The 27637-nt window shown below is 40.2% G+C and overlaps 3 protein-coding genes across 10 annotated transcripts; 1 reads left to right on the top strand and 2 right to left on the bottom strand.

Moving 5' to 3' along the window:
* Positions 1–7621: 7621 nt before the first annotated feature.
* Positions 7622–11598, bottom strand: LOC121759464 (zinc finger BED domain-containing protein RICESLEEPER 2-like). 4 transcript variants are annotated; one of them, XR_006041664.1, is made up of 6 exons: positions 11350–11598; positions 10337–10890; positions 8754–9804; positions 8470–8683; positions 8316–8399; positions 7622–7820 (listed from the first exon to the last, which is right to left on the bottom strand). XR_006041664.1 is itself a non-coding variant. In XM_042155048.1 (6 exons), exon 2 carries the CDS (start codon positions 9967–9969, stop codon positions 9022–9024), a length of 948 nt encoding a protein of 315 aa, XP_042010982.1. In that variant the 5' UTR covers positions 9970–10890; positions 11350–11597; the 3' UTR covers positions 7622–7820; positions 8316–8399; positions 8470–8534; positions 8600–8683; positions 8754–9021. The 4 variants fall into 4 exon arrangements, 3 of the variants coding, with proteins under 3 accessions (XP_042010982.1, XP_042010983.1, XP_042010981.1); XM_042155048.1 differs by having other exon boundaries at positions 8470–8534; positions 8600–8683; positions 8754–10890; positions 11350–11597; XM_042155049.1 differs by having other exon boundaries at positions 8470–8524; positions 8600–8683; positions 8754–10890; positions 11350–11597.
* Positions 11599–18743: 7145 nt separating this feature from the next.
* LOC121759423 (ras-related protein RABC1-like) lies at positions 18744–21765 on the bottom strand. 2 transcript variants are annotated; one of them, XM_042154995.1, is made up of 7 exons: positions 21583–21765; positions 21330–21505; positions 20212–20280; positions 19719–19784; positions 19357–19478; positions 19099–19227; positions 18744–18980 (listed from the first exon to the last, which is right to left on the bottom strand). In XM_042154995.1, exons 2-7 carry the CDS (start codon positions 21466–21468, stop codon positions 18873–18875), a joined length of 633 nt encoding a protein of 210 aa, XP_042010929.1. In that variant the 5' UTR covers positions 21469–21505; positions 21583–21765; the 3' UTR covers positions 18744–18872. The 2 variants fall into 2 exon arrangements, with proteins under 2 accessions (XP_042010929.1, XP_042010928.1); XM_042154994.1 differs by having other exon boundaries at positions 21587–21764.
* A 2022-nt stretch (positions 21766–23787) lies between these two features.
* LOC121757156 (anthranilate phosphoribosyltransferase, chloroplastic-like) lies at positions 23788–27637 on the top strand. 4 transcript variants are annotated; one of them, XM_042152666.1, is made up of 12 exons: positions 23788–23947; positions 24023–24080; positions 24342–24709; positions 24819–24963; positions 25431–25592; positions 25688–25771; positions 26308–26496; positions 26608–26698; positions 26820–26879; positions 26973–27091; positions 27264–27398; positions 27479–27637. In XM_042152666.1, exons 5-12 carry the CDS (start codon positions 25452–25454, stop codon positions 27521–27523), a joined length of 864 nt encoding a protein of 287 aa, XP_042008600.1. In that variant the 5' UTR covers positions 23788–23947; positions 24023–24080; positions 24342–24709; positions 24819–24963; positions 25431–25451; the 3' UTR covers positions 27524–27637. The 4 variants fall into 4 exon arrangements, with proteins under 4 accessions (XP_042008600.1, XP_042008599.1, XP_042008598.1 ...); XM_042152665.1 differs by having other exon boundaries at positions 24023–24236; XM_042152664.1 differs by having other exon boundaries at positions 24023–24709.

Genomic DNA, 27637 nt, shown 5'->3' with positions numbered 1-27637 from the left:
AGTTCTTTGAATGAACTCAGTACTTACCTTCAAGGTCGATTATCGACGAAAATTCATAAAAGTTGAACAAGGGATGTTATTCTTGTCCAGTTGGGTATTCAGGAGCCCTTCAGATTTTCAGTCATACTCTCTTGTGTGAATAATAATCCAAGTTAAGACTATTAGATTAATCATTGAGTTATTGATACGAGGCTAGCAGAAAAAGGCATGGTCTCAGTTTCTTTCAGATACGCATAATAAATACGTCCCCATGGAGACACGTGCAGGAAATGATGCACCAACCAGAAGCGTCGCATAACCGACAGCAAAGCGTTAAATACTTCGAATCTACGTACCGCTTGTGACCAGCAGGTGGAAGATCGAATATTTTGTTGTATAGAGAAGCAACTAGCCTTGAGTAGAGAAATATCAAGGAATATTTGTGGATTAAATGATGTCCGAAGACGTAAAAGACCTATATGGTAGTTTGAACGATCAAAATGCTTACTCCGAGTAAGATAAGTAAGCCACAAGAACAAAGACTCAATCATGGGCATATAATGAAAGCCATGGAGAAAGTACGAGTGTATTCGTAGTTTGTGTTTGACGGAACAAATCCCATCAGCAAAAGGGATTCGTCTAAGAGGTGGCCAGGAAAAAAAAGCTAAAGCTGGAGAGACATTCGGGAAGAGGAACGCGTGATAGCACCGCTACCCTCACCGTCCCTACTATGAAGGGAGAAATTGAATTTTTCCTTTTAAAAGAAGTTATCGCAAGGGAACAGGATTTAGAGCCCTATAATATAGAGCAAGGGCAAACGTTGGCAATAAAATGCGACGAATTATTCTACGATATGCCACGTCTCAATTAAGCAGCTCAGAAAGGAGCTGTCGATAGAGTTTTGTGTTAATCTGGACACGAGATCTAGATCACTTTGGAAAGTCATGCTAGATTATTTCACCATGAATCGCTCAGTCGAACCAAAAAGGGCATGGAGACAGTAGCGTTGGGAGAAAGAAGCCAACACCTCCACATGCACTAAACTAATATTCAAGGATTGACGCGAGTAGAACAAGTCTGTACTAAATCATGACGAAAGAGTCGCAGTAAGCTCAAAAGCACCTTGAAAGCGGTAAAAGTAGACTACCTCAACTGAGCGAGAGGTTACGAGATCATTATGGCAGCTCAATGACTACCTTTACGATCGATGCAAGCGTTAGAGAACTCAATACCTGGCGATGAAATCTAAGATTAGAAATAGCTTCATCACCCAGACGAAATGAATTACTAAAGGAATGACTTGAATCAGTCATATTATCTCAGTCACCATATAGAATGGCGCTCAAGAAATAAGAAGAACTTAAGATCCAGTTACAAGAATAAGTAGACCTGGGTTTCATCAGACCCAGTGTATCGTTTTTGGGCGCATCAGTACTCTTCATGAAGAAGAAGGATGGGACTTTGCGAATGTGTATCGACTATCGAGAGCTAAATAAGTTAACCCTCAAGAACAAGTACCTCTACCGAGAATCAACGACCTCTTCGACCAGCTGCGAGGAGCCAGCGTATTCTCGAAGATGGGCTTGAGATCGGGTTATCACTAGCTGGGAGTTCGACAAGACGGTATACCTAAGACTGCACTTTGCACCAGATATGACCATTACGAGTTTACTGTAATGCCTTTTTGGGCTTACAAACGCCCCAGCCGTGTTCATGAACCTAATGAACCGCGTGTTCCGCCCATATTTGGACAAGGTCGTCCTAGCTTTTAAAGACGACGTGCTCATGTACTCAAGGAACGAGAAGAAACACGAGGAGCGCTTGAGAACTACGTTAGAGACGTTAAGAGCCGAGAAGTTCTATGCTAAGTTTAGCAAGTGTGAGTTCTGGCTTAACAAAGTGAACTTTCTTGGACACTTAGTGACAGCAGAAGGGATCCGAGTAGACCCTGCTAAAGTTGAAGCCGAGCAACGTTGGCAGTCACCAGCGACGCCTAATGAAATTCGGAGTTTCCTAGGACTGGCATGATGCTACCGAAGGTTCATTGAAGGGTTTTCTAAAATAGCGAGGCCGATGACTCAACAGCTCAAGAAAGGAGTTAAAGTCAATTGGACCCCAGAATGTGAAGCAAGCTTCCAGTTGCTAAAGGAAAAGTTGACCACAGCGCCAGTTCTAGCTGTGCCAGAAGCGGGAGTCAACTATGTGGTGTATACAGATGCATCGAAGGTCGGACTCGGGTGCGTGCTGATGCAGAAAGGCAAGGTGATAGCATATGCGTCACGCCAGTTGAGGCCGCACGAGTTGAACTACCCGACGCACGACCTGGAACTAGCAGAAGTGGTACACGCTTTGAAGATTTGGGGACATCACCTCTATGGAGTTCGATGTGAGATCTTCACAGATCATAAGAGTCTCAAATACTTCTTCGAGCAGAAGGACCTGAATATGAGACAGCGCAGATGGCTGGAACTAGTCAAAGACTACGACTGTGGTATAAATTACCACCCAGGCAAAGCCAATGTGGTAGCAGATGCCTTGAGCAGAAAGACTGCGCCTCAAGTGGCTACTTTCCTCACCCTAGAGGAAGAGCTTATCCGGGAATTCGCCAAGAAGCGACTGGAGATAGTGAGAACCCCGGAGACAGTGGACAGCAGAACATCCACCTTGATCTTAGAACCAGATTTAAGAGCTAGAATCATTGACGCCCAGAGATACGATGAAGCCCTAGAAAAGGTTCGTCTCAGAGTAAGGACCGGAAAAGGGGATTGTTACCGCGAAGAGGCGGATAATGCTCTCACTTTCAAAGGGAGACTATGCGTACCTTAAGAGGAGGCACTTAGGAACGAGGTCATGAGTGAAGCTCATGAGACACCCTACACTGCCCATCCTGGGAGTACAAAGATGTATCAGGACTTGAAGAAGCAATTTTGGTGGGATGGCATGAAGAAAAGCATAGCATCGTTTGTAGAAAGATGCCTGGCTTGCCAGCAAGTGAAGGCGTTACATCAACGACCCTATGGAAAGTTACAGCCTCTCGAGATTCCAGAATGGAAATGGGAGCATATAGCAATGGATTTTGTGACAGGATTGCCAAAATCACAGCAAGGAAACACTGCCATCTGGGTGATTATAGATCGACTCACCAAAAGTGCTCACGTCATACCAATTCGTATCACATACGGATCTGACAAGTTGGCACAGATTTATGTGCAAGAGATTGTGCGCCTACATGGTGTACCAGTAGCGATCACCTCAGATCGAGATTCAAAATTTACTTCTAGATTTTGGATAAGCCTACAGCGAGAGATAGGCACTCAGCTGAATTTCAGCACAGCATTCCATCCACAGACAGACGGACAGTCCGAAAGGACGATTCAGACATTAGAAGATATGTTAAGAGCCGTAGTGCTCAACCGTGGAGTAAGCTGAGAGTCAGTACTTCCACTTATAGAGTTCGCCTACAACAACAGTCACCAGGCAACTATTGATATGGCCCCATATGAGGCACTATATGGGAGAAAGTGTAGATCACCACTCTACTGGGATGAAGTTGGTGAGAGAAGGATTCTCGGACCAGACTCGGTAGAGGAAATGATAGAAATTGTCCGACAAATCCGAGGGAGAATCAAAGAAGCTCAAGATAGACAGAAATCCTATGCAGATGCTCGCAGAACGGATTTACAGTTCAAAGCAGGAGACAAGGTCTTTCTGAAAGTATCCCCATCGAAAGGGATAACCAGATTCGGCGTCAAGGGCAAGCTGAAACCGCGTTTTATCGGACCTTACGAGATCCAAGAAATAGTCGGCCCTGTGGCGTACAGATTAGCGCTCCCGCCAAGCTTCGGGAATGTTCACAATGTGTTTCATGTATCACAGTTGAGAAAGTATGTGTTTGACCCCAAACACATAGTGCACCAAGAAGAAATGGTGTTAGAACCAGATTTGAGCTATGAAGAAAAGCCAGAAGCAATTCTGGACAGAAAAGTTAAAGAGTTGAGAAATAAAAATATCGTAACAGTGAAAGTCCTATGGAAGCACCACGGACGCGAGGAGGTGACGTGGGAGCTCGAGGACCATATGAAAGAAAAGTACCCGCAGCTTTTTGCCTAACCGAGACAAAATTTCGGGACGAAATTTTTGTTAAGGGGGGTAGAATGTAATAGCCGAGACTTAGATTCTCGGGAGTTACGAAATAAAATACTAGAACTTTAATTAAAGTATGAATGAGTATTTTTATTTCTTGAAAAAGGGTACAGTTATAATTTTTTTCAGAATCTCAAACAAAAGAATTTCATTCTTTGACGACAAAAAAATAAAAGTCGAGCTACACCATTACATCTAGAAATCCCTAACAACTACTTTGGCCTTCGTCGTCGGGCCATCTCGGCCCCAGATTTTCAAACGAGCCGTGAGGGCGAGACCACGAGGAAAGACAGCCTCGTTGGCCAGCCGCAACCCCTGCCAGAAACCACAAAAAAGGAGAGTTAAATGTATGGAATAGAATGCAAACTAACATCATGTATTGAAAGGGGAAAGAGAGACAGTACCTTTTAGAAAAGTGAGTGAAGGTTGGGCCGAGAAGGGCAAGATCAGCCAGCCAAGTTCCCCTCCAATCGTTGTACTGCGAGGCTGCAGATAACAGCCTGTACCACCCCTTTCACACCTGATATGGTCATGGATATCAACCACAAAAGCTATCTCCTGTGTGCACCTGCAATAAGAGACAACAGCCATTAATTCACCAAGTACTAGACCCCAGATAGAGCCAAATTCAGTTAAAGGTGGAGCAAGGAATGCAGGAGTTTGTACACCAGAAATTCAGTGTTAAAATCATAACACAGCAAGGAGCACTATGCTCATTCATCTCACAAGACACCACCAAGAAACACCAGAAACAGTTGGGAAAGAAGCCAATAATTCAGAGATACACTCTGCAAAGCGACCCTCTTTAGCCAGAGATCAGCCTTTTTCAGGCTTTCAGTTAGGCCACAAGTATAAGTAAGGCCTCAGCCTCTCCTTTCCCTCAGCACAAAAAGATCGATCACAAGATAGTGAAGTAAAGGGTGAGAAGGACCAAGGCAGAGAGGGATCGAAGCCAAGGAGGAAGAGGAGCCGAGTGAGGGAGATCAAGGCTAGCAGTGGAGAAACAGCAAAGCGTTGGGAGGAGAAGGTAACCTCACTCAGTCCCAGCTCGTTTTGTTTACCATTTCATCATATAGAACAAGCAAATAGCTAGAACATGAGAACCTAGGAACATAGATGCTCAAGAACAGGAATCGAATCACCATAACCTGCCTAATGCTAAATCGTCTAAAAGAGGTCATAAATTAGCTAAGTAAGAAAGACTTAGCTTTAGGGACAAGAAACTGCCCCGGAGGCCACCGGCGACGGCAAGGCTGCGAAGGCAGACGCGGAAGCTCCTAGGGCGGTGGCGGCCCAAGAGCAGCTGCGGCGGCAGCACTGCCCGGCAGAGAGCGAGCACCGGCGCGAGGCTGATGGTGTGACTACTACGGCGACCCGGAGCTTCCTCGTGCGACGTAGAAGGAGGGCCGGACGAAGTATGTGCATTACCAAGAACGGCTACTCACGGAAGAAAAGGAGACGCCTTTCGTTTTCTTCCCGAAGTGATAGCTTCGCGAAGTAGGGAAATCGACGGAGAAAGAGCTACCGGCAGAGATAACCGGTTGAGGACGAGCCGTCGATGGTGGTTTCGCCGAGGAACGGAGTAGAGCGCAGACGCCGCTGGTTCTCCTTTCTTGACCGTAGCGGTGAGGAAGAAAGGAGAAACTAGACTGAGGAGGGAGTAATTTCCGACGGATCTCCGGCAACCCGTCGGGAGCGGCGGTTTCGCCGTGAGGAAAAGAGAGAGACACCGCCGATTTGTGGAGAAGAGAGGGGATAGGGGTGTTTGGTGAAATTGAATTTAGGAAAAGAAGAGAGAAAAGGAGGGGGCCGACGATGGAGAGGGAATATATTCCCCATTGGGCCAAGTCCACTATTCTTCAATGGGCTAGTTCCTTTATTTTTTTTCTGTTGGGCCTGCAGAGGGAAAAAGAAATGAGAAAAGAAGAAGGGATTTAGATTGGGCCGCTGCATTTTATTAAGCTGGGCCAGGAAAATTTAAGGATTCCTAAATTAAACTTTCGGACCACGTTTAATGATGTGGACTACCGGCCATAACAGAATTTAGTCCATAGAATTTGTTTTCCCTAAGCCACGGAAGAAAAGAAATTCATTAAGCCGTGTTGACATGGTATTTAGTAAATACTTAGATGAGAACTTTTATTAGCCAAGTAAGTATTTCAAAATACTTAGTAAAATAATCCGGAAATTTATTATGCCCGGACAGATCGGCCAGATTCACAATAAATTAAATCACCGATTTAATTAAAGAATTTAGATCTCTAAATTTTGAAAGAAAGAGATAAAATGAAAGAGCACACGCTTAGGCATGCATACATGCAAGACAAGTAATTGTTTAAAGCCTAATTTAAGTATATTAAATTTTGTAAAGGAACGTCGTCTCTCGACGCGTAATCTCAGGAAAGGAAAAGCACCCGTTTTGCAAGAGTTTAAGCAATTGAGGTGGGCTTTCTTTCTCTTCTTTCTTTAAAGCGTGTTTATGAGAAAAACATGATTATTTGAATGAGTTGTCATGCCATGTTTTGTTTTGTGATTGCCTATCTGTTAAATCGAATTCGGGTCCCAGTAGGTCAGTAAATCCTACTCGGACTAGTGTACACTTAGGGACCGTGAGCTAGCGCCAGGTTGGCCGGTCTAGGGGTCGTGAGCTAGCGCCAGGTTGGCCGGCCCAGTGGTCGTGGAATGTGGCCACATTCCCGATTCACGCAACTGATATGGCATATCATCAGAAGTTTAAGAGACTGCAGTCTATTTTCAGAAAGAAATAACAGATTTTAGTGACCGGGCTAGATTTTCAGTAAAACCCCGCGTTCACTCAGCTTGGCTGACAACTAAAAGAAAACAGTTTTCGGCATAAGCCCACTGAGTGCATCAAGTACTCAGCCCTGCATATTGTTTTTCTTAATGTGCAGGTTGATCGTTGTCGAAGCCGAGGAGGTGTTGGGACAGAAGACCAAATAAGTAGGAAGGTAGCGGGTGTAGTGTGTCTTCATACATACTACATCTGTCTTGGTACTCTTCCGTTGCGCAAATTCAGAACATTCATTTAACAAAGACAATTTCTCATAACTACTCTGATTCAGCATGATTTGTACCCTCAACACACTTCAGACAATGTTTCTTTTGATTTAAGCATCTTATGATGAGTTGAGACAGTTTCAGTATGTTTTAGTCGCGGTAAAGCTACACTTTCTTTGACTAGGGAAATGTGGTCGTGACATGATACGAGATATCGTATCGAAAATGTTGTATCGTATATCGTATCGAAAATATCGATATGAAAGAATTTCATATCATTATCGTATCGAAAGTTTTGATATATCGAACTTTCGATATGGATAATATCAATATCATTATCGTATCGATATTTCGATATATCGTACCGAAATTCGATATATCAATATATCGAATTTCGGTACAATATATCGAAATATCGATATCGTATCGAATACCTGTATATCGAAAATTATAATTTCAAAACTTAAAATTCACACAAAAATTAATAAAACTTCAACAAAATAAAATTAATAGTGTTCTTATCTCCATAATCAAAATACAACACAACCAAGTACAAAAAAACACACCATAAAGTTTGAACAAACTCCATCACAATAATTAGCAAAAACTAGTAGTTGTCTTGATCTTGATTCTTGAAAACCAAACCCTTCATCTTGTCGAAATCATCTAGAAATATTAACCTACATAATTTAAGACCAAGAGAGATGAGAGATTAGAATTGAACAATAATATGGGCATATACAAATTAGATATACAACACCAAGAAGTGGACATTTAATTGACAAATTACAAACACAAAATTAAGACTAATACCTCATCATTTGGTGGATCAACTAGTAGAAGATATCAAAATATCAGATATTAGCAGATAGTTTAATGCAGTGAGCTTCATATCAATGTTATCAAATGAATTAATGATTTAAACTATCTACTTTAGCAAAATGAGAGCTCTGCAAACACAAGCTAAAATCAAAGTCTAGAACAACAGACCAATCCTGTCATATCTTCTCATGTAGTACTACTTATGAACTCAATAACAATTTATAAATCAAAGTCTATATTAATAAGACCAATCCAGTCATATCTACTCATATAATTTACTTACGAACTCAATCTCAATTAAGAAGCCTAATGGCTACCACATATCCGATAGCAACCAAATTTAAGACTAATACCTCATCATTTGGTGGATCAACTAGTAGAAGATAAATTTGGAGAACCATCTCGAGTCTCTTGAGTAATGGTTGAGTGACTTGAGCCTAAAAAGAAACATAAAATGGAATTAATAATATATGACAAATAAAGTTTATAAATTAAAGAAACACTTACTTTTTTCAATTTCTTCAATTTCTTGATAAAAAGCAAGGTCATCATCGGTCGGATCCTTGTATAAGCTAAAATTATCCGCTTGAGTAATGGCTACCACATATCCGATAGCAACCAAATTTAAGACTAATACCTCATCATTTGGTGGATCAACTAGTAGAAGATAAATTTGGAGAACCATCTCGAGTCTCTTGAGTAATGGTTGAGTGACTTGAGCCTAAAAAGAAACATAAAATGGAATTAATAATATATGACAAATAAAGTTTATAAATTAAAGAAACACTTACTTTTTTCAATTTCTTCAATTTCTTGATAAAAAGCAAGGTCATCATCGGTCGGATCCTTGTATAAGCTAAAATTATCCGCTTTGAGCCAATCATTGGTGCACACCAATGCCTCAACCATTTTTGGACTCAAACTAGTCCTAAAAGGATCTACAACTCTTTTGCCCAAGCTAAAAGCAGATTTACTAGCTACGGTTGAGCTTGGAATTGCAAAGATATCTTTTGCAATGAGCGAAAGGATTGGATACCTTGTTCCACTTCCTTTCCACCATTATAAAAGATCAAAATAGGGATTAGATCGCTTCTCCATCTCATCGGCTAAGTACTTATCCACTTCATTAGATATTTGATTTAGTTGGTCTTGAGAAACTTCTTCTTGAACTCCATTATACAATTCATCAAAAAGACCCGAACCACCTAGACCAGTATCATCTCCATCACCACTATTTTCTAGAAGTGGTTTCTGAGTAACCAATGTATCACTCACTCCCTTATACTCAGCCCACAAAGTCACCAAGTCATTTTTAAATCGGTCACACAACTCTCGAACCTCTTGGTTAGAATCTCCAAATCTCTTCAATTTCTTCACACTAACTTGAAGCATTTTCAACTTGTTCCTCGGGTCCAAAACATTGGCAATAAAAATTACTGGATTCATTTTATTCCAATCACCCCAGTACTTGTCAAATTTCACCTTCATTGCTTTTGCTACCTCTGACATAATCGGATCCGAATCATCACATTTTTTTTCAATCTCGATTTGTAGAGCAAACATAGACACAGAAATCATTTGGGATGTAGGAGTTTTTGATGCACTTAACTCTAAAGTGACATCATAAAAATTCTTGAGAAAATGAACAAATGCTTTTGCATTATCCCAATCCTCTTTAAGTGGAGGTCTCATTCTTTGTTTACCCTTGTCATCCTTTTCATCAAAGTATCTCATGAAAGGAATCCATTCGCCAACCATTCTTTCAAACACCCCTCTATATTTCAATGCAACATCAAGCATTTTATATGTTGAATTCCACCTCATTTTCACATCCATGGGCACCTTTGACATACAAGAAAACTTAGCTAGTACCGCATACTCTCTAAATTTACTCAATCTAGAAGAGGAAGAATGAATAAACACAACAACATTTCTTATATACTTAATTGCATAATTAAGCTCCTTTATTCCATCCTTGACAATCAAGTTAGTATATGACAAGCACATCTCAAATGCAAATACTTTCCATCAAATTGCAATGTGTTTTCAATATGCAATCTTTTCTTCAACTAATCAATCGCACTGTCATTCGAAAAAGCATTATCAACCACAATGGAAAATATTTTTTCTATCCCCCATTCTCTCAAGCAAACCTCAATCATCTTGCCTATTTCTTCCCCAACATGACTAGTTATTTTCGTGAAATTAATTATTCTCTTATGTAATTTCCAATCACTATCTAGAAAGTGAGCAATGATGACCATGTAATTGATATTCTGAACTGATGTCCATGTGTCTGTAGTAATACTCACTCTTTGCCCATTGAGCACACTTTTAATCCTCTTCTTCGTATCTAACAATTCAAAAACCATACCTGCTACCTTCTTTCGGTCGGGAATTTGAAACCTTGGTTCTAATTCATGGACAAGCGCAACGAATCCTTTTCCCTCAACAGCCGGAAAGGACACTTCATCTGTAATAACATATTCCGTGACCTTCAACTCACACCTTTTTTTATTAAAAGAATGAGGCACTATCTGACTTCCTTTTCCCATAGTCTCCTTTGTCAACACAGTTTGGCCCTTGTCATTTCCACTCGCAGCATAAAATGGACTTAATTCACACTTTTTCTCCAAGTGATACTTCAGTCCAGTAGTACTCCCAGTAAGAGTTGCTACTTCAGATTTGCAGTAGTTGCATATCCCTATTTTTCTTTCTCCTTGACTCGTTTTCTTCATTGTTTTTTCGAAGTGCTTCCAATATTGACTTCTACCTCTCTTTGTAGGAGCTAAAGGAGGTTTTTCTGAGGAATCTTCTGTTGTTGATCGTTTTCTACTAGTACCCTCATTATTTGTTGAAGCGTTTTGTTGCTTTGATGGTTCAAAAGTAAGTGGCAGTGGATGCGAATGAGAAGCTGCTGATTCCATTCTGAAAAAATAACAACAAAGTGAATATCTTATTTTATGGATAAGCAACAATAAAGTTGAAAGAGGTTTCCAACACTACAAAATCAAATATATTGGGTTTGAAATCAAACTGTCGACGTAGTTTCTAAACCATTTCCTTTAACAAATAAACTAGATAATGTTTAGTGAAAATGATGAGATATTGCTCCTTATTCCTTAATATCTACACATATTGAAGACATATTGCGAACGATTGGATTTGGAGTATACTTAATACTTTTCGTTTATGATGTTGATGCATTCATATTTAATCACTACTTAATTAAACCCATTGCAAACAAATAGCATACCATATTTGTACAACTTGGTTTCAAATAAAAAGTGACCGACTTAATTTGGTAAGATAATTAAAGAATGGAATCATCTTGGAAGTTTATAAACCATGAAGTTGCTTATACAGAACATAAATTAAAATACTCACTTAATTACTTTGAGTCTACTGGAGCTGAAGGGCTATAGAATATAGGAGCTGCAAGCCTGCAGCCGCTCGCCGGAGATAAGAGATGCGGTGGGGAGCGTGAGAGAAGCTGGAGGACGTCGCCGGAGATGGACCGTGGAGGCGTGGACGACCAATTGCAAGAGAATCGTGAGAATGAGAGCGACTGAGCGAGATTGAGAGATAGACGGCGTGAGATGAGCGATAGGGTTCCAAATCCTAATTCCTATTAGGAGGGTTTCATATATGTATTTTCTAAATATATTAATGAATTAAATGAATTTATATATATTTATAATTTTAAATTTTAATATGTATTGAATTTCAATATATTTCGATATATACGATATATTTGAATATTCGATGTAAAACGATATATCGCGATATAAGGAAATTCATATCGTTATCGTATCGAAAACTTACGATACAGTATCGTTTCGTATCGAAAATTACGATATATCGAAAATCTGATAATTTTTTGATATTTTTCAATACGATACGAGAGATATATCATTTTTCCGATATTTTCCCCCAGCCCTAATCCTAGCACCGCTAGATATTAATCACTGCTAGCCAATATATCATGATTATTGGGTTGCGAAAAACCCGCACCATTTGATAAGTCAAAGTAGTGCATAATCAATACCGTATGCTCAATGCTAACGTACATTGATTAAGAAGTAAACATTTATCAAGATCTCGTCTTTCAGTAGATAGCATAAAGACTTGTCTCGGTGTTAGATCTGTTCAGTGCTCTATCACACCAATGTCATTTTATTTCAGCAAGACTCAGAAATATATGGACTGGCATTGCAACCTTTCACGGTAGGTAGTCTAGGCATATCTAGGTTGTGAAATTCTTATTTTTCTTTGTTCATAACTGACCGTGTTACCTTAAAGTGAACGTCGCCCACAACCGGTCTACTAAAACAAAGACTTAGACTTTGTTAAGTTGCTTATACATTTAAGTATGTAATAAACATCCATTAAATGTAAAATATAACAACATTACGACAAAAATAATCTGTTTTATTCATTGGAAAATAAAATTAGAGTTTTTACAGTATTAAATCACTCGAAAGATGATTTCTAGAGTACAAACTGTAACACATAGTCCATGGACTATTTATGTAGTTCACTCATACGTAAATGCAATCCTCCATTATGTGAGTTTGGGCGTGAGACCCTCCCAAGAGAAAAACCGTTAAAGCTTTATCTAAATCGACAATATCATGCTAATGTGAAGTTTGGGTTGCATCGCTGAACCCTCACAGATTTATCAGAGCGCTGGTTCAGGGTCAAGCCTGTGTGGCTTAGGGTTCATTCGATTGTTTGCACGTTCTCCTATGTTTCTGTCACTAAAAAAACTCGATATTTAGTGATGGAATGGTATGTCACTAATCAGCCAAATTATGTTGAGTCGGAGTGTGGGAGCCTCCCCTTTAACGGGCTACTGCGTACCTTAAATAAACCCCCTCACATGATGTTGAGTCGGAGTGTGGGAGCCGCCAAGGCGACGGAACAAAATAAATTCGGCCCAATGATAATATCGACGAAAAGGAAATGACAAAATACAGGGCTTACATTAACACACCTCTTCCGATCACGCAACACGTGGACTTCATGTTTCAACACTCATGGCAAAAAATTCGGAAATACTATTATTTCAAGAAAATATTTTGTGTGTGCTTCAGTTTTTAAAACCAAAAATAATAAAAAGATCTGACCCTTACTATTTCTTCCTTACTATTTCTTCCTTAGAGCATCTCCAGTGGGCGGATGTCCCACTCGGACATCCACTAGGACTTCCCAAAAACACCTCCTGCCACGTCACTAGGACTTCCCATCCCACTGCCACGTCACTAGGACATCCCCTTCACAATCCGCTCTTCCCATCGCCCTTCCCACTAGGACTTCACACAATAAAAAAAATCACAAATTCACAAATATACGTAACGGAATTATAATTTTGACACGGAATACGGGAAAATTGCAAATGCTTCATTAAAAAAATTACATAAAAAAGAAAAAAAAATTACATAATAAAAAAGAAAAAATTACATAATAAAATTTTTGACTCGGCTCACTCCTCGTCGTCAGTGCCGCCCTCGCCGTCGCCCGTGCCGCCCCCGTCGTCCCCGCCACTAATCTCGGCGCCATCATCTCCAATGGGTGGCATGCCCAAATCGCGCCGACATCCATCGATGACATCCTTCAACATCCTTTTGTACACAGGATCTGTCGTGCTATGCCACCTATGCATGGTCCGAACCAAGCTAGTCGTTATCTGCGCGCGGGCGAGACGGTCGTACTCTTCTGGGGGAGCAGGGGCCTCCGATTGGACCTCGAACGACCCGCTGCTGCTTCCCCTAGCCTTCCGCTGCGCAGCCTTTTGCCCAATCGGGCGACGACGCCGGCGGGAGTCTGATTGAGGTAGCAGGGACACTTCCTCGGCTTCTGGAGCTCGTGCGAACCAGCACTGCTGCTGTATTCACCGGAAGCGTTGATCTTCGTCCGCTTCTGCCAGCCCGATTCGACGCCCCCACAAAACTTTTGGGAATCCTTCACCACGAGATAGGACTCCCACTGGTCGAAATCTTTGAACTTCAAAGATCTGTCTGGGTACTGCGCCAGGGCACGGTTCTTCACATCCTCCTCGGACATACTGCTGGTTGCCTGGCGGAGATTGTTTTGGTAGAGGCCAGCAAATCGACTAAGCTTAGGCCTCAACCGCTCCCACTGTTTCCGGCATTGTTCGGGAATGCGACTCTTCGCCCCAGCCGGTTTGTGTGTGAGGTAGGCTTCAGCGACGCGATGCCACAGTCTGTCAATATGCTGGTTAGCACCCACATAGGGATCCTTGACTATTGAAACCCAAGTCTTCGAAAGCGTGACGTTTTCCCACATGCTCCAGACCGTCCGCTTTCCCGTCTCCTCATCATCCTCCTCCTCAGCCACCATTCACGAGGAAGAGCCCGTGGCTTTCCCCTTGCCCTTGCCCCTGTCCCCACATCATCGGGAGTCTCCCTGATTGGAGATAGCCCCAACTCCTCAAAAGAGAAAGTTTCCACGCCGGTGAACTGAGTCTCCAGAACAAAACTGAAGGGGGTATCAGTAGACAGCATATCGATAACCGGGCGATAGACATCGTTCGCTAGTGGTTCAGGGCCACTGCCACCCCCTCCACCAGGCATGGTCTGCATCATCCCCGGCATCATCCCACCCATCCTCATCATATTTGGGGTCATGCCCTCCATCCCCATCCCCATCATATTTGGGGTCATGCCCCCCATCACCGCTGCCCTGGGCATCATACCATCCATCCCACCCATCCAATTGTACATACCGAAGTAAGTGGACATCATCCCACCCATCCCACCCATACCACCCATCCCCGGCATTGCCGGAAGCATTGTCGCATTTCCGCTAGAGTTTCCCTCCAGTTCGGCGGGAAACGTCGGAGTCAGCGACTCGCTCGTGCCGGGGGAGGTTCTGTCGTTCTCCATTAAGTAGAAATGAAATTTGTAGTAAAAGAAGAGAGAAACTTGTTAACACAAGTGGTGTGAATGAAATGAAGTGCAACGAGCAGTATATATAGAGTTTTTTTAAAAAAAAAATTAATACCGGACGTCCGACCCGGACGTCCGACCCACACCACAATGGCGGACGTCCGCCCGCCCGTCGCCCGCACGTCCGAGGACATCCGACGTCCTTACGGGATGTCCGTATCCTACCTTCCACGCCACAATGGAGGACGTCCCGATCGCCAGTCGCGGATGTCCGACCGGACTCCGCCATTGGAGATGCTCTTAGCCGAGTATTAGTATTGGAGTTGTTATTTTGATACATTTCGTATTATGGAGTCCATCCTTTTTGTAATAAAAATCAACAATTTTTTTTTTATTTTTTTTATTTTTTATTCATTTTTTTCAATGAAGTCAATCCTTTTTGTAATAAAAATCAACAAATTTCTTTTTATTTATTTTATTTTTTATTCATTTTTCTATTTTTTATCTTCTATTTTATTCCTTTTTAGTTAACATAATTTTTTTTAAACGGCATATCTAAAAGAAATGGTCCACCAGTAAATCACGAAGGGAGCAGTATTTACTAGTAGTGCCCGAATTCGAAGAACTTAAAACAGTTTCAATGCCTTTTCTTCTTTAAATCAAACTTCTTACATCCTTAAGAGCATCTCCAATAACCAGCGTCACCACCGCGACGCCGATTTTTCGCCGACGCCGGTTTGACGCCGAACCATTGGAACCGGCGTCGGCGAAATCGGCGTCAAAATCGGCGTCGCCATGCCGATTCCCGCGCTGACGCCGGTTCCGACGCCGATCCTCACGGGCGCCATTGTGCGTCCCGGATCGGCGCCAAACCGGCGTCGGATTTAAATATTTTTTTTTTCGAAAACACTATATATACGCGCGTTGAACCTCATTTTCATTCGCACCACTTGTTTTAACGAGTATTCTCTCTACCTTACTTTCTGTTCAAGATCAATTTAAGAAATGAGTAATGCCGGTGGTAGTGGTGGGGATGCGGATGAGTACGAGCGTATGATGAACGAAGAGCTAGATGCCTATACGAGCCGTGAGGTTGATCGATGGATGCAGAGTTATATGCAGCCGGCGGCACCTCGCCCACGACCAGTTGTCCACCGTCGACAAGTGGTGCATCGTGATCATGAAGCTGCACATCAGCGCCTGTTCACAGATTACTTCGCAGAGGAGCCGCGTTTTGACGCCAACCATTTCAGGCGTCGTTTTAGGATGAGGCGGGACTTATTTATGCATATTGTTAACGCATTGGAGCAGCGATATCTGTATTTCCGCTTCAGGCACGATGCGGCTGGCAGACCCGGCCACGCCCCTATTCAAAAGTGCACTGCGGCAATCAGGCAGTTGGCCTACGGCACCGCGGCAGACATGTGGGACGAATACCTCCACATCGGTGAGACGACTGCCATCGAATGTATGAAGTATTTCTGCCAGGGCGTGATCGAAGTATTCGGTGATCAGTATCTCCGAAAGCCTACCCCCGAAGATTACCGGAATCTGCTGCGGATGCACGGGGATCAGCACGGGTTCCCGGGAATGCTAGGCAGCATAGATTGTATGCATTGGGAATGGAAGAACTGTCTCGCTGCCTGGAAGGGGTTTTACACGACCGGCTACAAGGGAAAAAATCCCACGATGATCCTCGAGGCCGTGGCTGATTACCGGTTGTGGATTTGGCATGCGTATTTTGGGATAGCCGGTTCGAACAACGACCTAAACGTCCTCAACTCGTCGCCCCTTTTCAACGAGTAGTGCCAGGGCGTCGGTCCGGCCATCAGTTTTGTCGCCAACGGCAACCAGCATGATATGGGGCTACTACTTGGCGGATGGGATATACCCTAGGTGGCCCGTCTTTGTGAAGACGATCCGGTGCGCATCAGATCCGAAGAAGGCCTACTTTGCGACGCGGCAGGAGTCGGCGCGAAAGGACGTGGAGCGCGCATTTGGTGTGCTTCAAGCTCGATGGGCTGCAGTTAAGGGACCAACGCGTTTGTGGCATGTCGACTGCATTGCTGATATAATGTACGCCTGTATTATCATGCACAACATGATCGTCGAAGATGAAGGTGTACAACTGACTGATTGGGCCACCGACGATAATGAAGCAGGTCCAAGCCACGGCGTCACCACCGCCAACGTACGAGGTGGGGTACCGCACGATGAAGAAGCCCTCCTCCAAGCACATGCCGACATGCGTCAGACGGAGGCTCATATACGACTGCAAAAGGATTTAGTTGAAGAGTTGTGGACGCGAAGGATTGCAAGGCGTTAGTTTTTATGCAAATTTATGTAATTTTTTAAATATAATTTTTTTAATTATTGTATTTTTTTTAAAAAATTAATGTACTTTTTAAATTTTAATATTATTATTCAAATTTTCCGTATTTGTCTCGTAAATTAAATTCCGTATGTTGATACGAGTGTAATTAAATTATATAACTGTTAATAGTGATGTGGATAGGTAGTGTGAAGGCTATGTGAGGGCTATTTGATGTCCAGTTGATGTGGCAAGCTGATGTGACAGGAGAATTGTAGTGCTGATGATGTGGCAGTGTGAAGGCTATTTGACGTCCAGTGCTATTGGAGATGCTCTAAAATTAAATTAGAAAAGGAAGCAACTTTATCATCTTGGCTTTTCTGCTTTAGGATTCTATATAAAGAGAGTAGTACGTGGTGAATCGGAAGAGCAGAATATGGAGATTATCGAGTGGAATGATATTCCGGTGGAGCTTCCGCTGAGGATTCTGTCTCTGCTAGATGATCGGACGGCTTCTGGCGTCTGGAGAGATTCCCTCTCTTGGGGCATTACTCGTCTCTCTTTATCTTGGTGCACATTTTCATCAAATTAGTATTCTGTTTCATGCTCTAATTAAACTTAGATGTTAACTCAATTTCAGATTTCTCTTTAGTTTAAGTATGTCTTTGAGCATCAATTAAATGTTAATTTCATAATCTACAAAAACTATAGAATTAACCAAGTGAGATGGACTGTTTGCACTCTCATCCATCTCTTGATAGTTAGAAACATGTATCAAGAAACAGAGCACTCTGTTTTGATAGTGAAGGACTTGGTTGAATATTTTAAAGCTGCTTGATCTTGTATTTAGAGCAAGAGATTATCGAACTTTTATTGATCAGAAAATGAAGTTTATTTATGCAGAGTTCAACAATTTAGATGCTGCTATACATAGATGAACAGAAGGATGTTGAAAAACCTGAACCTAAGAGCAAGTTTTGTTCAAGGATAGAAGTTGGAATTGAATAGGATCCCAAGCATAGGTGAAAAAGATGGATTTGGCAGGATATATTTTGGCGTTGAGGAGACAATGGCCGTCTGGATCAATCGAAATGAGAGGAGGTTTGACACGAATGGTAGATATAAATTTGGGACACATAAGCTTCATCAGGGTGACGGTGCACCGGCCCCGGCATCCGTTCCTCGCCCTGACTCTCCACTCCGGCTTCGACTCCACTGATCGTCCCGTTGCGACTTGCTCGATTTTCACACATGTTTCGGACGGCGAAGCCACCAGTGAAGCAACAATGGTCACATACCAAATATTGGATCTCCTCATTGTTAATGAGATGAGATGTGATGTGGTAGAGGTTGGATATATCACTTCTCATCTAACTCTCTATTTATTGCCTTGTTTTTTTGGTACTTATCTTGTCTTTTCATTTTTTATGAAAATCTTTCCACCTACATATGCTGACTCTTAACTCAAATAGTAGTTTAGTTTCAACACTCCACATTCTGAAATTGCAATTTCTGTCTTGATTTCTATCGACTGTTGATTGGAATTGTAAGGAAGGCAATTGCTCAAATGGAAGTTTCGAACAAATATCATTGCAAATTTGTTATATTTGTATAAAAATGTATGTTCAATCTGGTGGAGAGTGAAATTATGCAAGATATGAGTTGCATATGCCACTTGGATAAAAGAGTCAGCAGCAACTGCTGGATGTATCTGTAGATTCGGGAGGCTTCTGCTTGAAAATGTTCTTTTTATTACCAGCTAAGCCCTCCGCCAAGAGACTTGGCGTATCCAAGATCTGTCGATTAAACACAGAATACATTTTAGCACACTATCTAGTGCTAAGAGCTTGCTACACAACTATTGTAGACATTCTAATATCCTAGTATGTTTGAAAAAAGAAATTCCCTACTGACCTTCCAGACGAGTTCCTCAAAACACTGCTCCACGTTGACACGAGTTTTGGCACTACATTCAATGAAGAGGCAGCCATATTCCCTTGCAAAGTCGATCCCTTCTTTTTTGCTGACAACCCTTTCACTCTCCTGCAAAAGATGTGAGCGTTAGCAAGCTTGTAATAGAACTTTCCAATGACATTACAGCATGTAATGTAACCAATTTTCGGAAGATGGGACTCCTATTAATTAATCAGCTAGAGCTAACAAGGAGAATACCTTATCTACTTTGTTGCCAACTAGCATCTTGATGCAATCTTGATTTGTGGAGTAGAGATCAATTTCTTTAGCCCATATATCAGAAAGATTCGTAAAGGTGTCTCGTCGTGTCACATCATATACTGCATCACAGAACAAATGGTATTTGGGGATAAGAAACTAGTAAAGACAAAGTTATTATGCTAAGAAATGAAAGCAAAAGAAACCATTAAATGTAGATGTAAAAATGAGTGTTTACAAGGTATTTATGATGTGGGTAAAGGAGTAACGTGACAAGAAATAAGATTTACAGTTCCGGAAAATCACTCAAGAACAAAAGTACAAAAGCAACAAGGAAACACAACAAAAATATTTGAACATACCCATGATGACTCCTTGAGCACCTCGGTAATAGGAACTAGTCAAAGTTCGAAATCTTTCCTGCCCAGCTGCAAAATGAGGCTTTAGATTGGCAAGCCATGTAAATTAATAAGTATGAAGTAGTATAGATCAATACAAAACAGATAACACATGCAAATAGAACGATGTTTCCGAACATTTTTGCAATATATGGTTTCATATATAGAAGCAATATTTTGTTCTATTTCAGCACAATGAGCTTAGTTTAACATACGTTTAAGTGAGTGAATTTTGTTCTTCAACTTTCATATATTTTCAACTTCAAAAGCCCCATCTATGATCTATTGATTGATACAGAATTTAAGCAAATTTGATTTGGGCAAACCACAAACAAGTAAAGGGAAAACCATGAACACATATTTGAATTTACTTCCATTATTTATTTAGGTTGTTTCAGGAAATTAACTAATATCTTTCTATGTGACAATAAACTGCAGGTCATGGAAGCATTCTAACCTGTGTCCCAGATTGCAAGCTTCAATTTCTTTCCTCCAAGCGTTAAGTGTTTTACCTTAAAATCCACTCCTGTAGATAGAAATGGAGCGTTATATTGCCAGAGGTGGCATATCCTTGAGACCGCAAACAAAATATATGAAGGAATGACAGTCTCAAGTGTCAACAACAAGAAAACTGGAAGCAACAAACTAGTGAGCATTACACACGACTCTCAAAATTAAGTCCCGGACCATCCTCGGACCACATGCTTTTCTAGGTTTCTCATTACATCACAGCCAACAAGTAGGTACTTACTCATTGAGGGTTTCAATTTTATCGTACAAAAGTAGAAAGACCATAAGAGAACTTGATGAGTATTGAGTACCAAAAAATTCGCTTCCATTAACAACAATAACCAGCAAGCAATATACAAAATCAAGTTCAGCTCCACTGACCACAAAAACCAACTTTCTTGGAGAGGTTTGTTGACGGTTAAATATCACATAGAAGATACAGAACACAACTTCATTTGTACTACAAAGCAAACAAAACAACGGGTACGGAATCAGAGTGTGAAACCAGATAACTCAACATAAAAGAGTGGGGGTTGATTCGGTGAATAACCTCAATCCGGGAAAGGGAACAAACATAAACCTCTAATCTACTAGAAATTCTGTTTCTACTACCAAACATATAACCAAAGTATCACAAGGACCAAGCTATCCTCACTCAAATATACTCCTTCCGTCCCATACAAATAGTCCATATCCGTTTATGGCAACTTTTTCTCCTTCGCTTTTACTTTATCATTTATTGGTTCCACTATCCACTACATTATTTCAACTACTATCTCATTCTCTCTTACTTTACCAATTACGCATTAAAATCAGTGGCATCCCCAATTAGCCTATTTCTATGGGGCGTAGGGAGTATCACAGATCATCCAAGCCCAAAAAACTGGCAATTGGCTTCATATCATCAAAAAGAAACCCATGCTTAGCTATGTCAATAACACAACAGTTCCTAAATCGTATCAATCAAGATCCTAGACAAAAAAAGGATACCTACTCAATATAATGCAGGAATAAAATAATATGATAAAAAAACACATGCATATTTTGAGATTATGATTGAGGCACCGATTGTAGGAGAGAGCTCCTCGAAAGCATCAGAAGTGAAACTCAGCAAAAGACTACTTTTTCCAACCCCGGAATCTCCAATCATCAACAGCTTGAACAGATAATCAAATTCTGGCGCTGCCCCAGAGGATGATTCCATGTTCTTATCAAAATCTCAGCTTTTTGTTTGAAGAAACCTGATACCACAAATTAAAACTTGGAATATAGACCGATCAAGAAAAAAGACACCCAAAAACCCAGATGGAAATATGACCTACAATTGAATGCTGGGTGCACACAACGGAACAGATCTAATACAAACGTCAATTATGCGATTAAATATGAATATTAGTAGTAATTTATTTCATGCGTGTAGTGTAGTTATCCATAATAATTTTTGCCTTTATACAGCTATAAACTGATTGAATGCAGAAAGCAGATGGGAAAATGGCCTAAAGCGGTCGTTTGAGAATAAATATTTTTTTGCGTCATAAATATACTACAAATTTTTTAATATTAACCATATCATGTCCCCGCATTATCAGAAGATTTAATACTAATACTAGGGTGGGTAGGTACGGTATACCTTACCGAAACCACCGTACCGTATACCTTACCGTAAATACGGTATGCGAAAAAATCATACCTTTACCTTACCAAAGTTTTCGGTATACCGAACTTCGGTATACCTTATTTTCGGTATGACGAATTTCTATACCGATACCGTACTTCATTTTCGGTATGCCATACCGAAGTTCGGTATACCTGACTTTCAACATCAATTAAAATAGAAAATTAGAGTTTTTAGAATATTATTTATATTTTATAATTTTAAAAATAAATTAAATATAATTTATTCATAATTATATTTATATTTCACATTAGATTTTATAATTTAAAAATATATAAAATATATTTTATATATAATTGTGTTTATATTTTTGTGGTATATACCTAAGTTTACGGTATATACCTTAATTTACGGTATATACCAAATTTCGGTATGCAGCGGTATACCGCGGTATTTGAAAATCCATACCGTTACCTTACCGAAATTTTTCGGTAAGGTATCATACCATACCGAAAGTCACGATATACCAAAAATTCGGTATTTTCGATATTTTTTCGGTACGATAAGGCCGGTATTTCGGTATTTCGGTATTTTTCCCCAGCCCTAACTAATACGACGCAATGCACAAACCTATGTGTCTTCATATTTATGCAAGGTATAATTTGTATAGAGTATTTGATATTGATAATAATAATTAAACAATATAAATATATAGATATAATAATAATTGACGTGTAAAATAAGTATATAGATGCAATACACAAACCTATATGGAAATGAAGTTTCGTTAGTAAAGTGGAAATTGAATAAAGTAAGAGAGTTAATAAAATAGAGAAAAAAAAGTAAGAGAGAGAAATGCCAAAAAAGGAAATAACTCATTTATCTTGGGACGTCCCAAAAAGGAATGTGAGTCGCTTATCTTGAACGGATGGAATATATTTTTTTTAACTGAAATGGAAATCAACAATTAGAAAACGAAAACCAATCAATTACTTGTAATATACTTAGGGTCCTTAGAACATCCACATCCATGCTCTTAGGTAAAAGTATTGATGTTGGGTCAGACCCATTTTTATTCATTTTTTACTCTCTGCTCTTCCGTAAGAGCATGCTCAAGAGTCTCACCATTCTATTATTCAATTTAAATACATCAATTACTAAAAACATTTTTACAATATTAAAATACATTAAAAATACCCGAAATACTATTACAAATTACTAAAGAATTAAAAATTACATAATTAAAATCCTAAAAATTAAAAACTAACATAATTTAAACTCTAAAAACTAAAAATTAAAAATTACATAATTAAAATCCTAAAAATTGAGGTTGAGAGAGTTGTTTTCGAATGATCGCTCAATTAAAATAAGCAATCTTATACTGATATTAATGTACAACTATCACTTTCTTTATTCAAAATTGAATGACCAACCTCACAATATGCAAAAGCGAATATGTGTATGATTCTAAAAAATATGAAAATTAATGTAAAATTTTCATATTCTTTATGACCAACCTTGCAAATATTTATATGATTATACAATATTCAATTCTCGGAACACTTCTATAGGCCCAACATGAAGGCCCAATAAGATATTCATTTGTCAGAAAACTCGTCGGTTTTGCGAGGGGCATAACCGTCAATAGGCGAAGGAGAATAGGCTCAATCCAAACCGTAAGGCCATCCAAACCCGTGAGGCTTAATTATTTTATTTTTATATAATTGTTATGAGTGATGTGGCTATTGATGTGGCTGTGCTATTTATGATGTGGCTAAGCTATAATTGGGCTATTTATGATGTGGCAGGAGGATTTTTAATGTTGATGATGCGGCAAGAGGAGTTTATGGTCAGGCTATGACTAGGCTATTGTTGAGCTATTCCTACATTGAATAGCCTAAAAAATTCAGCGGGTTTGCAGCGTCAAAACGCTCTCTCTCTCTCTCTCTTACTCACACCCCACTCTCTCTCTCTCCTCTACTCCGCGGCGTAGATCCGAGGAGTTTTGGCTCTTCGTCGCCGCAAAAATCAACACCGTCTCTATCTTCAGATCTCTCTTTTGATTCAGGTAACTATAAATCATTAAATGCACTCTTTATACCGATTGTTTTGCCAATTGTTTTGTTATTTAAACGTTTTGCAGAAAAATGCCGTCTCTGCAAACAGCATTATCTCCTGAGCTTGCCAACTATGCCATCAGGGTCAAGAGCATTTCTCAATCTGAATTTTTTTCTCTTAATTGTTCAGCCGTAATATGTATGAACTCTAATACTGAAACAGAGTGTTTTTAATTATGAATTAGAAACATCAAAAAGTCAACAATTCCAGTTCTATTTTGTTGTATAAATGAAGCAATGGTAAGCAGAGAATTAGTATTATTTTCAAACCCCTCTCCAATTGCAGCCTTACCAATTCATTTATGAGTTTTATTATGCAACTTATCTTGTAATTTTGATATGCAGCTTTATCGCGAATGACCCAAGAGGGCTACATCAGAAATTCTGCAATCCCAAATCAATTCACAACTACCCTCTTCCCTTACACTCACCCGATTTACATTTGATTCGTTTGTCACGATTCGAAGGTTTCAACAATTAGTACTACTATTAGTTGAGTTTCACTCTGAACATTCTTCACTGCCAAAAAAATGTCTTCTTTGCATATTCCATCACTATCTCGGTTCCAGTGCTTCCCAGTTATTCATCACCGTTTTACGCCGCGATGTGTGGTGAAGACTCCATTTTTCAACGCCCCTTTTGGTGCTGAGTGTTCTACGTTTTTGCCTTCTGCTCTGCCGAATTCAACCAGCCAGGTGTCTTCTTTCAGTCAGGTGAAAAATGGGTTCTTTTCATTTGATCATGTTTTGACACACACAGAGAGGGGGGTATGTTTTATGTTATCTGAATTTGCTCCCTAATTTTTTATTCTGGGATTTGCAGTTGATTGAGTCTTTAATAAGTGGGGTGGATTTATCAGAAGATGAAGCTGAGGCCTCTCTTGATTTCTTGTTGGATGGTGCTGATGAGGCTTTGATTAGTGCATTTTTGGTGTTGTTGAGAGCCAAAGGAGAAACATTTTGAAGAAGTGAGTGTGACTATTCCCTTTCTCTGCTGCTGAGATTTTCGCATATGTTTGTAAGCCAGTTTGACTAAATGTTGCTATGTATGAGATCTGCCAAAAATCTTGTGATCTTTCTGAATCAGAACTGAGTATTTTGGATTGTGAATCTGGACTTTTATCATTAAAATGAGTAAGAGTATATCTGTATATGGGAATGTATCGTGACAACGACGTTTCTCTAAGGCGATTTTCTTGCTCCATTTCCATAGATGCAAGGCTTTTGCTTTATGGCATGGTAAAAGAATAAGATCTTTAGTGGTGGATGCTCATTTTATGCATGTTTGGACTTTTATGTATCATGACACCAAATTTAATTCAAACTGGGAGGTAGGAAGGCTGCATTAACTTGGAGTATATCTTGTGACATTTCAAGAAAATAGGATTTTTGGTTAAAAAACAGTGAAATATACTGACAACACACTATTAAATAGGTTGTTGGGCTTGCCAGAGCGATGGTAAGTCATTGTAAAAAAGTGGAAGGGCTTGTTGATGCTGTGGACATTGTTGGGACCGGTGGTGATGGCGCGAATACGGTCAATATCTCTACTGGAGCTTCGATTCTTGCTGCAGCTAGTGGCGCAAAAGTGGCTAAGGTGGACCTCGAGTCTTGTTGATTTTTTTCAGCAGTTTGTTTTAGCATTATGTTTTGGTTTAAAAACTGATTCTTGAAATTTGGGGTTGATTGCAGCAAGGGAATCGATCTAGCTCATCCGCTTGTGGTAGTGCCGATGTACTTGAAGCTTTAGGGGTTGCAATTAACTTGGAACCAGAGGTAATATATTGCTTGCTTTAAATTTGGATTATTAATTACTGCTCCTTTTGCAATAAAGGACAGATCTTGCACAGTTTCGTATTTGAGTGTAGGTTCAAAGTTGTTTCTTTTGATACAATGGTGTGAATTAGGGATTCGTTTTATGTAGTATTTGATATGTGACATGGCAAAGGGCAGCAACTTAAAGCTTCGTTAGATATGAGTGTAGGAATCTTGAATGTATGTTTTGAGCTATTGAGCAAACCTGTCTCTATAGCCACATAAAGATGTCAATTTGAACGGTCACCTACTAATCTGAAACGAGGACTAGTCAAAGACCGATTAAAATTGCTTCCTAGCCACAAAGTTACTGCCGATGGGTTACCATGGGTTAATCTGAAATGATGTTGTTTTCTTTGTAATTTGAAGTTGATGTTACCATGGGTTAATTTGTTACTCAACCATAGAGTTTCACTCAAAATTGAGAATTCAGTAAATGATTTAAGTGCTATACATTTTTGCCATGGATTTCTTTTTAATACATTCACTCTTTGCAGGATATTAAAAGGAGTGTAAATGAAGTAGGAATCGGGTTCATGATGTCTCCAATATATCATCCAGCAATGAAAATTGTTAAACCTGTCCGATTGAAGCTGAAAGTAAAGACTGTGGTTAACATCTTAGGGCCCATGTTGAATCCAGCCAGAGTTCCTTATGCCGTTGTTGGGGTGTACACAGAAGATCTAGTAAGTCCACGTACTTACTGAGAAGATCTAGTAAGTCCACGTAGTTACTGTTAAAATCCTGTGTGCGCTACAAGTTTGGCTTAACGAAAGCATATGTCTCTTGATGTGAAGGTCCATAAAATGGCAAAAGCACTTCAAAGGTTTGGCATGAAAAGGGCGCTGATCGTTCACTCTGAGGGGCTGGACGAGATGAGTCCCCTTGGTAAGATCAATGAAACGTTTGCAGTGGATCTTGATGTACACATGTATATTACTTTGTAGCATTAAGCTTATGGTCTTAGTTTTATAAGATTAGCTCTGAAAATTCCTGAAAATATAAACAGGGCCGGGGCTAGTTCTTGATGTCACTCCGGATAAGATAGAAAAGTTCTCATTTGATCCACGTAAGATCCTTATTTCTTCCTCCCAATCCTCGATTCCTACCCCGTTCTTGCTCATTTCTTGGATGGTAACTTGTTTAACACCGCTTATGTCAGTGGACTTTGGAATCCCTCGCTGCACGCTGGAGGACCTGCGGGGTGGAGGGCCGGAGTACAATGCTGACGTGCTGAGGCGCGTTTTAGCAGGAGAAAAAGGGTCTATTGCGGATGCTTTGGTAAATATCCTTCTATCTTTATCCAATCATATACCATTGTTCTCTTTGACAGAGCATCATCGATTTTTTGGTATTTTGTGTGAATGATTGTGGAAAAGTCTTTATCATCACAACAAATTTCTGCATTCGCACCTGCGTCCAACTCATTTCCCTAGTTTTCAATCCAATTCAGGTGCTAAATGCGGCAGCTGCTCTTCTCGTGAGCGGGCGTGTAAACAATCTAGCAGAAGCAGTGGATCTCGCTCGTAAAACGCACGAATCTGGCAAAGCTATCGAGACTCTCCATCGCTGGATCGAGACGTCGAATGTAAGAAGATGAGATGCAATAGGTATGCCTCAATATCTCTAAAATTGAAGCTAACCGTCATTTCCTCTGATCTATTTCAGAAGAAGGAAGCAACTACTGTTAGTGATGCGCCAGTTCCCGCCTAAATACCAACAGGAAGCTGATACAGTAGTCTTTTTGTTGTTTTTTTTCTTTTTGGAACACATAGTAACATTGAAATTGTGGATTTATTGAAATAAAATTTGCATCATTGCATCAAA

The sequence above is a fragment of the Salvia splendens genome, chromosome 12, assembly GCF_004379255.2.
Source record: "Salvia splendens isolate huo1 chromosome 12, SspV2, whole genome shotgun sequence".
NCBI lineage: Eukaryota > Viridiplantae > Streptophyta > Magnoliopsida > Lamiales > Lamiaceae > Salvia > Salvia splendens.
This window is presented reverse-complemented; position numbering and strand designations above follow the sequence as displayed.